Raw genomic sequence first — 11,410 nt, 5'->3', positions numbered from 1 at the left:
GGCGCATCTTGACCCTTCTCAAAATACATATTTTATGTAGAAATTAATTTTTGAGAAATATTGCAGTACTCCGATAAGATAGCAAACTTTTTAGAAACGAACGAAATAAATTATTATGATCACTCCTTTTTGTTGTTAGACTATTGTTTTCATACTCCTATACGGAAGTGTTGTTATGTTCGAACATGTTTGGTGGAAAAGTAGATAAATCTTATCTTATCAAAAGTTTTCCACAAAATCGTAAAAAAACAAAGTGCAGAGGCACTCCACAACGCAAACTTTTCATTTTGATTGGAGTGCTCTCTTTCATTTTGTCATTTTCTCATGTAATTTGCTTGTCTTCCTGTTTTTCAGTTAAATACTTCAGGAGGAAATATTTCAATTCGCAAGAAATGAAAAAAATGTTCATTGCACACTCCCGGTAACGCCCAGTTTGCCAAAAAGAATATGTTTGAATAGAACTTTGCCCATTCCCATAGCCCCGAAGATTATTCAACCAGTAAATCTGGTTTTGACTGAAGGATTTTCCCTTCGTCTGGGCAAAAAGCGTTGTCCCCTCATTCAATTGAAGTTAATTTTTTAATTAAAAAACACGTGATCATTATTGATTATCCGAGTATTCATTTTCGGGGCGAAGTCATTAATAAAAATTTAGGAAGTGATTGGAAGGAGGATTCGTCCTTTCCCGATGAAAGGAAATTCGCGTCGTTTTTCGGTGATTTTGCACAGGGTGGGGGGTTGGCGGTTAACGTGGCCCGGTGCATCTGTCGCTAGGTCCGCATGGTGGGGGGGTGAAACCTCACGTTACCGTCAGAACACGTTCTAGTTCAACTAGAGCCTCGTGCTATTGCGTCACAATATTTGTTTACATGTGAATCAAGTGGAGAAATAAATGTTGAAAGTTGTTACATGTCGTGGGCTTAGAGACACCTTAGAACGCTCCAAGTGATTGACAGTTTTGTTGAGACAACGTTAATAAACGTTCAAATGAGCAATAAAAAGTGAATAATATTCTGGACAGGATTTTTTGTGAGGACAACAGCCTCGTGTATTAGATCGATTGTTCCTCTCCTATTTTGGATGATTTGTTTTGTTGTGTGTGTCAGGGAAGAACATCCTCTTCTCGAAGCGTGACAACGTGCGAACTTTCGAAGGACGATAGAACATTCTGGAATGCGCAGTTGTTAGAGGGCACGTCCCTGAATTTTGAGACCGGGACGAAATCCCAAAGTGTCCAAATCACCAAAGTTTTGGGGATTTTCTATAGTTTTTTCCTCTGTGCAATACAACTGAATATCAATTTTACTCTCTCGTGACAGAGTGTTGTAAGATGGATGTTATCATTGACAGCGGTAAATGTAGACATTTCGAAAATGCGCGGTAAAGATACGATGAACACGTCATTGGGATTGGCACGTGAATACGGTGAGTGACGCGAGTACTCAATGAAAAATCCATTGAGTTTTTTTGAAAAATATTTTCTATTTTATTTTCCGTGTTGTTGGGGAGTCACTTGAGAATGAATGCTACATTCAGTCTCATAATATCCATGAACAAGAAGGGAAGTGGGGGGCGTTAGAATACATTTTTGGAGACAGAAAAGAGTTTTTCCGGGTCAAAATTCGGACACTTCCGACTTCGCAATTAGGAATTCCTCCTGGCTGCAACTTGAGTCACGTGGGATCAGGTGCAAAAGTATTTCGACCAATAAGTTTCAATCTTTTTTAACTTCGTGTAAGTGGTACAGATGGAGGTGGGAAATTCAAGAAAAACGATGAGCCATTTCGGGCAACAAAATTTTATATAAAAAAATATTTCCATAAACTGCCTTGTGCAGAAAAATTAATTCTGTAGAACCGACAAAAATCGATTGGAATCTGCCAGCGAATTCGTTATATAGTTTTATTAATTCTGTCCAACGTAGCTGGCACTATAAAATTAATTGAAAGTATAATTCTGTCCCGAACAGACTTATACACGTGACCCATTTCACTCGAAAATCGAATGGGAGAAGAGTAATTTTTAATCACATGAAATGTGCCCATTAAATATTTCAATAGTGAAGCGGCAAAACGGTTCAAGTCTATGACGCCTATTGGCCAGTTTTCAACGAATGTCTCGCAATCTACAGAAAAGATGCAATGAAACTCATTTTTGTGAACCCCCAATTTTCTCTACAAACAATTGATATTGCGATTTTTCATTGTGAAAATGAGCTAAAGGTCGTAATATTAATTGTTTTCCTGCTTCGTTAATTTTCAGGATTCATATAAATTTCGAAGAATTATTTCAACATCAAATACAGCGAAAGTTATAAAAATTCTATCACGTACTCAGCGTATTTTCAACATTAAAAAAAATCGTGTTAATCTGCTTTCTCATTTTGAAACATCAAAAAAACAAAATACCATAGTTGCTACGTACGCAAATGATCATAAACCAGCGTTTCCATATCAACCAAGTAATAAATCCCCGAAAAAATCAAAAAATTGGAAAATTTCATTGGCCCAGAATTTTCAATCTTCGAGTCTAGAGGAAATATTTTGAATTGAAAACATAATCTCGAGGACTCGATAGAAGAAACGTAAGTGAAAAAATTAAAAAAAAAATATTCCAATTAATTGTTTCATTACCAATCCTACGTCTCAGGGAGCAGAGGCACAAGGGTGAATAGTTTTTGCAGTAAAATCCCAAAAAGTTGAAAAACATCTCGTCGTTGAGCTTCTCGCCGCCGCCAGAGGTGTCAGCACCGCTGGCTCCCCCCCATCCACCCGTTTTCACGGCCTTAGCGGCCACCATTGTTGGAGTCCTGCATTTTGCTTGATGCCCAAATAGTGAAGAATTTTTTTTTTAATCTCACTTTCAAGAATAACCATCCAACATTTGGTCGAAAATAACCCACTGAAAGATCATCATAATATCCCAATAAATTAATACGATAGTTCAATCATCAACAAGTAGCCCCTCCGTAGTGTATCGGAGGTGAGGTTCGTACACTCCCGAATCACCCCCTGGAAGAATAAAAAAAAATAGTGTCGAATACGTGAAAAAAAGGGATAATCAAGAGTGACGAGATCCCAAGGCACCCTGCGTGAAGTTCAACGTGGGAAGTGCTAAGTAGTTGTGAAATTGTGATTGGGGGGGGGGGCTTCCACGTTTTTATTTCCCAACTTCATCTGCTCCAAATGGTAATCAAATGATTCAGTGAAGTGAGTAGAAGTTGGGTCAGTGATTGGACAAGTGAGGGATTGGATTTGTTCATCGATAATTCAGAAAATTCAACGAGCTTGGTAATTAATATCCTATGTATTGATGGATTATCGGTTATGTACTGGGTATGGAGAGAATTTTGTGTGCGTTCTATGGTGGTCACCGGGCCTGGCTAAATCTCGTAACAAATGCCCATGTGTGCGTGCATGTCGGTGCGTCGTTTCGCCTTTTTCTAGAGTTTTGGGGAGAATTGGAATTCATAAAATAGTCCCTTTGGTTGGAGTCATTGGAGGACTTTGTTTCGAGTTTTTTGGGAGACTTTTGAGCCAGTTTTCCAGTATCATTGGTGAAAAGTACGCGTTGGAGGTAGTGGAATGAGGAAGTGAGACGGATGGGAGTGAGACAGTTGAGGAGGAAAGATTGATGCGAGAATACGAAAGAGAGAAGAGAATTAATAGTCTCACTTTTGATATTTGCAAAGAGAAAGGGGGTTGTGTTCGAACACTGAGAGTTTTGCGAGGGAAATTTTTGGGGGTGGGTGGGGTGCACGAGGCTGGCTATCGCGTGGCTCGAGATGGAGATGGTAGTGCCTAATTATTTATCTGGCTATTTCATTTTGACAACTCAATGCAATTATTGAATGGAGCACTCGGTGCCGCACCTTTTCGAGGCCTTTTTTTCATAGTTTGAAATTTTGTAAATTTCAGGGGTAATGTAACGTGATCGTTTTGGGGGGTTGAGGGTGTTTGAGAAGAGCTTCGAGTTGTTTTGATCATATTAGAGAGCTTCGAGGTGATTGATCATATTAGAAATTTTCAATCTGAAGTCAGGAACTATTATCACAATGAACTTAGATCGACAAAACATCAATGAATGATAGGAGAAATGACAAGCTGTTTTGCCTCGGTACTTACCAAGAGGTTATATGGAATATGGAAACGTTTGTTTTTACTAGTTTCTAGAACATTCGGTCAAAAGTATTTATTTTCTGTCCAATTTCGACAAAATATTCCATCAATATGAATTTTCGTCTGCTCAATTTCAGTTCGCCTGGGGTTGTTTTGATTATGTCAGTGTTGCAACATTGCAATGTTGATCACATTGAAAATTCCCTATCTGAGTTCACTATCAGTACTCTTGTGAAGGATTAAAAGAAAGGAAATAATCATGATTAATGGAAACCAGCACTCGTCATTGAGTGCTTACAGATCGCTTCATTTTTAGACCTTCTATTAAAAGGCTTTGAGATTTCAACAATTAATAATTGTAGGAGAAAACACAATCCAAACATTGGGCTTTTAGTTGAAATAATTATTATTATTTTTGTCAAAATTTCGAGAAATCAAAGCTGACTATTCTCACCTGCTTTTTTCTTGGTCCTAATGATATATTGTTGTGTGGTTTTAGAACCAGGAGCCACTGATCTGTCTGTGCCAACGTTAGGATTTGACCAAACTTCGTGTCCAGACCATCCTCAGTACGAGTCCAGCTTTGGTCAGCATGGTATAACTCGCTGCCTTCCAGATCCAGCCCTCTACAATGGTAATAATTGATTGGAACATTCCCTTTACTTATGAACAACACTATTTTAATATCGAGAACGAAGTTATCGAAAATATATCTGTAGTAAAGTGCTAAAAAAACGTAAGTCCATCTCCAACCTGATTTTCTGATGAATTGATATAAATTGAACGATAGGAATTGGTCTGCTCATTCTACAAGGTTTCCAACCTGATTGTTCATTCACTATTCCAATAAACCTCAAAAGCAACTGGAGTATGGGAACATTAAATGAGGTCTAACTGTTAAAATATATCAATTGGTCTAATTGCTGGACACTTTTGCACTCTGCTTGGGGCCTTTCATTTAGAATCGAAGAAGTAAAATAAGAAACAACTGAAACCGTCTCTTCTCTTCCAGGGCTACAATTTTCGGGATACGCGCCTAACTGGGCGCTTTCAGCAGCCTACTGGGACTCTCTCCAGAAGCCGCTGATCCTCTCACCGCCAATATCACCAGAGTTTCAGTCTTGTCTCGACCCCCTGGATCCGAAGCAGTCCCCGTCAAAACCTGAGACCCTGTCAAACTACTCCCCATTCTATTCACCCGCTCCATCACCTCATCAACACCTGTCTCACCTGCACCACCAGCACTCCCAAAATTTCTCTCACCTCCCTTTAAATCATCAACAGCACCTTCTCAACACGTTTACCTCACACACCCCCTTCCCCACTCCCCCGAACCACCGAAAGGCCCACCAAGTTACCGGATACCCCCATAACCTCGATAACCTCCCCCATTCAACCCAAATCTCATCCACCTGGGAGGAAATCGAGATGTCAGGGCAGTATCCAGGTCATAGCAGACCTCCAGTGGGCACTCCCCCTCCTCAAACAGTCTGGAATCACTTGACAATGACTCCGGGTTCGGGTTTGAATCTGCACCCAACAGCCCTCACTGGATCCTCCCTGAATCCTGCTAATTTCTACAGCCACCCCTCAATGACTCGATCGAGTCACTTGAGCTCCCAACTGACGCCTCAACTGGCGCACACCCAGGCTCCACCAACCTGGCACACCCCGACAGTTCCCTCAAAGTCCGTAAACTCATCCAATCCCCCTGGTAACCCTCTCTTCAGCCTCCAAATGCTGGTGGACAATCGCCAGAGTCAGAACCAATTTCGAGTCTCTCCAGGTGGTCAGAGCACCCTCGATCTCTCCTCCACATCAGAACTCCCTGAAAATTACTCCCGATTGCCCCAGGACATTCCCATCAGCCTGACAGCTCGATCAATGGACAAAAGCTCCCGAAATGGCAATATAATCTCCCCTCCGATTCCCCTGAATGGTGAGACCTCCTCAGATTCTGGTATATCTTCATCAGTGCCAACTCCAAATTCAATAAGTGAACCAGTCTCGTTGTCTACGAAAGAACCTCTATCAACACCAAAAATCAGTGTCAAGAATTTTGAGAGTAATCTCAAGGGTGTTGCTAATCTTCACGATAAGATCAAGGAATTGAGTGGTGATAATTTCACCCAGAAAATGATTAATTTACCACCGAGTGTTACGATTGAACGTATATCTGGTGATAAAAAAGAAGAGCCAATTAAAGTTAAGGATTCGTTGAGTGTGATACCACAGGGACGTAATGTCATGCCAGTTATTGTTAATTTAACATCAAGAATGGATAAAGACGTCACCGACAGTCCAAGACGAGAGCCATCGTCGGAACGTGAGCGAAAGGTGGACGAATTGAATGTTAGATCACCCAAGAATCTTCCAAAGAGGGGTAAAAAGGGAGTGGACTCACTTCTGGAGAAACTGGAGGGTGGTAACAAGAAATTCGGAACTGAGAACATTGGATCTGTCATTGTCACACCGATAGATGACAACAGGGACAATTCCAGTGTTAAGAGTATGTCTCCTGAACGGAATTGCGATAAACTGTCAAAATCTCCAACGCGAGAAGAAGACGTTGTCTCACCGGCCTTCAGCAATGATGACTCCAATGACAATACCAAACAGAGAAGGAAAAGAAAGTTAGAGAAACCTGTGAGGCTGAGTAAAGATTCTAAGACAGAAGTTGAGGACATGGAGCTAGAGCCAACTGAACCAAGAGAGACCAGGATATCTGTAGGTGTTGTTGAAGGGGGGCAGTCGGTAGAAGTCTTACCAGATGAATTAAAGCCAGAGGAAAGTGAAAAGGAGAATAGATTAGTGGAGAGAGTTGAAGAACCACGTGAGGCAGGAAGAGAATCGAGCAAGGAGGAGGAAATTTCTAAACCTGGCGAGAATGAGCCGGTGAGAAGGAGAAGAAGCAGTGAGGGCTATAGTGGTAATCCCACATTGAGAAGTCCAAGGACCAGGAGAAAATCCAGCGACGATATCTCTGAACTGAAACCCTCCAGTCCAAAACGATCTGCTAATGCTAATCCTTTCAATGAAGTTGAATCAGAACTCGAGAAGATGTTTGCGGGGATCGTTGAGCCTGAGAGCGAAGTGAAAAAGGAGGAGGTGAAGATTGAAGACGTGGATGAAATTAAAAGTGAAGGAGTTAAGGTTGAAGTTGATGAGAAGGGAGAAGACGAGCCTATGGAGGTGGAGAAGACTTCACCTGTCACGTCGACGGTTGAAACTAAACCAGCCCCGAAGAGAGGAAAGAAGGGCAGAGGGAGGGGTAAGAAGAGAAAAGTGGCCAGGTCAGTGGATCCTTTGTTCTCAGTTGATGATCTTCCGGTTAAGGAGGTAAAAAAGAGGAAAACTATGAAGGGAGGGAAGAAGCAAGAAATTGGGAAGAAGAAGAAAAATAAGAATTTGAAGACAGATGGAGTGAGGGAGATGGCATATGACTCTGGGTCTAATGCTAGTTCAATAAGGTCTAGGGGACCTGTGGTGCACGTGGAGGGACCCAGGGACAGTCCTCTGAGTGTTCAGGTGGTTAATGCTCCTAGGGAAGAGGAGGAGGAGAAGAGCAAGGAGAAGAGGAAGAGCGTGGGGAATGGAAATGCTGGAAGGAGTAAGAGACTCAGTCATCAGAATGATCTCGATTATCGTGGTAAGGTGAGTAGAGCTGGATTATTCAGCTCTACTTTATCCTCTCGGTATGATGCACATACGACAGACTCGACGTGGATATGTGTGTTCTGTAAGCTCGGTCCACATGCTGTTGTCCCTGGCGATCCAATCAGACCGCATCCCAATTTGGCTGGACCTCATATAGCTCCGGGAACGTATGTTGTGCCGGCAGGAGTTCTCAGCGATCTATTTGGACCGTATCTTATTGGCAGTGAGCGACTCGAGGATGGAATTTTGTCTGCTGATGAGCAGGAGATCAATACTGAGCAGAAAAGGGGAGGAAAGAATAAGAGGAGTCTGAGGTATGCTGGCCTAGCTGATCAGTTCTCAGCAAAAATGGGAAAGAAGAAGAGGAACTCGGTGGAGGCTACTCCTGCCATGAGTTACTCGGGAATGACGCTGATACCTGGGGAGGAACAGCGGTGGGAGGTGTGGCTACACGAACAGTGCGCTGTTTGGGCTGCTGGAGTGTATTTGGCTGGTAAGTCTTGTAGAGTAAAATGTATGAAACCATTTAGAAAATTAATTTTCAAAAAATACAAATAGAAATTCAAGTTTCGTCCAATTTTTATCAAAAATATCGCAGTTTCTCCGATCACCGCCGCTGATCGATTTCGCAGATTTAATGGAAAAAATATTTATCTTAGGTGGCAGGGTCACTGGTCTCCAGGAAGCTGTTTGGGACGCCACAAGGTCCACTTGCAATGCTTGTGGTTTGAGTGGGGCCAATATTGGCTGTGTTAGACGTGGTTGCAAAGCTGTCACACATTATCCTTGTGCACTGACAAAGGGTTGGCTACTGGATAGCAATCAGTATATCCCAAGGTGTAATCTACACAGGGTCACGTGAAATAAATTTCAAATCTCTTCAGATGATAAACAAAAACCAAATGAATAAGCCCATAGGAATAAAGTTTGGGCCATGAACATTTATCAATTGCGTATAAATGCCCAGTGACAATTTGTACATTTTCATTTCTTTTTGAAATTTAAGAATAAGGGAGGAATTTATTGGGGACATGAAGTCCCAAGAAACGATCAAACTCGAGTGTGTGATAATTGTTCTGGGAGAATGCAAGGGAATTTAACATTTTTGAAGGAAAATTGTGAATGTTTGAGGACTCTTCGTTGACTGGATTTAATTGACTTTCTTGGCCCGTGGCCTTGAACAGTGGCCTTTTTCGATTTAATATTTAAAAAAATGAGGGGTAATGAAAACGATGGAGAAATCAATGAAATTTATTCCTTTCGTTACTCAATGATTTTTATTTATGATTTTTTTGCGGGTTGATTTGGCAGCTTTTTGAAGCATCTTTTTTTTCCTCTGGATTCAAATAATTTTGGTTTAGTTTTCTTTGGCTTTTGTTTTTAACTCCGTCGTGATTGTAATGTCAGGAGATTGATCAATTTGCAAGCAAAGCCTCGGGCGATGAGAATTTTTGAGAAACTTTCTCCTTTTATTTTCTTTTTAGTTGAAAGAATAGTCATTCAGAGCTTTGTTATCAGCTGAGTTGTATAAAATTTCGCCTAAATTTATGTTGAAGGATTGCATCAATTCAATCAGTAAACGTGCAGTAAATTAGCTCGAAACTGGGATTCGAATTTTCCAGGATCACCGATGATTTTTTTTTAAATTGGCAGGTATGCAATTTTTTTCTAAATTAAAATCTACAATCCATCGAGAATTTCAGGTATACTGACCGAGTAAATAGAATTTTCCTTTATTTTCTTTCGACATAATGTTGTATAAAAACTAATGTATAGAATCATAATGTAAATAGCATTTATTCTGTAGACGGAAAATAAATATATCTATATTATACATAATTATATATATGTATCAATGAATATGTGAACTTAACGATAGTGATGAGAAAATCCCTTGTGCGTTCGTAGTAGTAATTATTTCTAAATATTAGATACTAGTGCAGATGGAAATATCAATAACAGAGATTAAACAAATTTCTTGTAAATAAATAGACGAAATGGAATGTGAGCTAATAAATAAAATAAAATTGATAAAAAAAATCATGGTGAAGTGAATGAAAAAAACTTAATGTGTGTAATAGGTGTGAATGGGGGAATTCTCTGCGGCGTCCGAATAATTAAATTAGCATTTCATTCAGGAGCATTGAAATAATTTAGTCAAAATTACCTGTAAATCGTTTAATATGAGGAATCACCAATTTTCGTGAATTTACAAGGGAAAAAAATTTAAATAAAACAGATATATTTAAATGAAGAAATACACGGAACAAATTTAGTCAACGTACATTTAGACAATGGATAAAAAAATGAGGAGAAAATAAATAATGACTACTAATGCTTAGATTTAATAAGGAATACATATTACATGGAGATGAAAACGCTTATATTCTACATTTGTGGAAGGATTAAAAGTTATTGAATGAAAAATCACAAGAAAATTTATCGTAGAAGTGTATATTAATCATTGTGATACGGAAAACGAATACGAGGAAGGCAACAAAATGAAAAGACATGAAAAATTATTCTGGAGCACGAAGACAATTTTTTTTTTCTGATTCACTTTTTCTAGTTAATGTTGTTTTCATTGCAATTTTATATCAAATTCATGAATATGATCGCCAAACGCACATGAAAGAAATCTGAACAGTCGTATGCTCCAGGGTAAAAGGGAACATCTTCATTTCGATAATGTTGAACTGTATAAAAACTGAAGAAAAAGACTAAGAAAAACATATAATTTAGAGACAATTATCGAAGGTCATAGGCACGATGGTAATTCCAACATGCCAATATTTCGGACAAGCCTATCCCAATTTGTATAAAGACCGATAATAAGGATGAATAAAATGAAAGAACAACAGAAAATTTGTAAGATAAAAATAGACAGAAGAGAGTACTGTTTAATGGCGCCGTCTGGAAGAGTAGAGGAAGTTTAATAAGAGACTTTACAACCCGTAGGTGAAGGCAAGGCCTTCATACAATAAGTAACAAGACAAAGGAGAAGGAGATAACAAATTATGTACTGTTTAAAAATCCATAGCTTTTTAACTTCATTACTTTCTATTTTAAACCCATCTCACCCTCTCCTCCCCTGCTCCTCTCCGTTTTATATTATTCCCCTTATTCATCATGATGTAGAAAATATTTAATTAGGATTGATAAGTTTTTCATTTCCGTGACCTGGTTTAATGTTAGTCGTATGAGATGATTAAACAAACAAAGTAACATGTAAAAATGTTTCTTTTGCTGTCTATTTAATTACATAATGATTTATGGATTCACATGGAGGATTGTAACTTGATAACGATTCAAGTACTTTAAGTATACAGACTTTGTGTAACATAAATATAATGAACTAATAAAACACGATAAAAAATCTTGGAACAAATTATTTTTGTCTTTATTCCTAAATGAAGGATTCATTCTCTAATGAAAGAGAGACAGGTCATATTGCCTGCTTGAAACATGTCTAAAAAATTTTTTAATGATGATGTTTATTGTATCCGGAGATTCAAGATTGGTGGGGTACAATGTTTGGAGAAGCTAGATCCATCTTCAAAATATTCTTTCGATTTAAAAAGAGCATACATTGAAGTCGCAGCGTCAGAAATAATAAAGAGAAATAGAGATCTTGC

The 11,410-nt window shown here is 39.2% G+C and overlaps 1 protein-coding gene across 2 annotated transcripts; it reads left to right on the top strand.

Annotated features, from left to right (window-relative positions):
- Nucleotides 1–825: 825 nt before the first annotated feature.
- LOC135159758 (uncharacterized protein CG5098) lies at nt 826–10,494 on the top strand. 2 transcript variants are annotated; one of them, XM_064115776.1, is made up of 4 exons: nt 826–1,425; nt 4,618–4,752; nt 5,131–8,268; nt 8,435–10,494. In XM_064115776.1, exons 1-4 carry the CDS (start codon nt 1,335–1,337, stop codon nt 8,635–8,637), a joined length of 3,567 nt encoding a protein of 1,188 aa, XP_063971846.1. In that variant the 5' UTR covers nt 826–1,334; the 3' UTR covers nt 8,638–10,494. The 2 variants fall into 2 exon arrangements, with proteins under 2 accessions (XP_063971846.1, XP_063971845.1); XM_064115775.1 differs by lacking the exon at nt 826–1,425 and adding an exon at nt 3,601–3,793.
- Nucleotides 10,495–11,410: the final 916 nt, after the last annotated feature.

The sequence above is a fragment of the Diachasmimorpha longicaudata genome, chromosome 2 (genome assembly GCF_034640455.1).
Source record: "Diachasmimorpha longicaudata isolate KC_UGA_2023 chromosome 2, iyDiaLong2, whole genome shotgun sequence".
NCBI classification, from domain to species: domain Eukaryota; kingdom Metazoa; phylum Arthropoda; class Insecta; order Hymenoptera; family Braconidae; genus Diachasmimorpha; species Diachasmimorpha longicaudata.
This window is presented reverse-complemented; position numbering and strand designations above follow the sequence as displayed.

Excerpts from the sequence above, each read along its gene's own strand:
- LOC135159758 (XM_064115775.1), top strand. The coding sequence starts at position 3,634 with ATGCGAGAATACGAAAGAGAGAAGAGAATTAATAGTCTCACTTTTGAT. Across the intron at positions 3,794-4,617 it reads CGTGGCTCGAGATGGAGATG|AACCAGGAGCCACTGATCTG; the intron begins GTAGTGCCTAAT and ends GTGTGGTTTTAG. Across the intron at positions 4,753-5,130 it reads AGATCCAGCCCTCTACAATG|GGCTACAATTTTCGGGATAC; the intron begins GTAATAATTGAT and ends CTTCTCTTCCAG.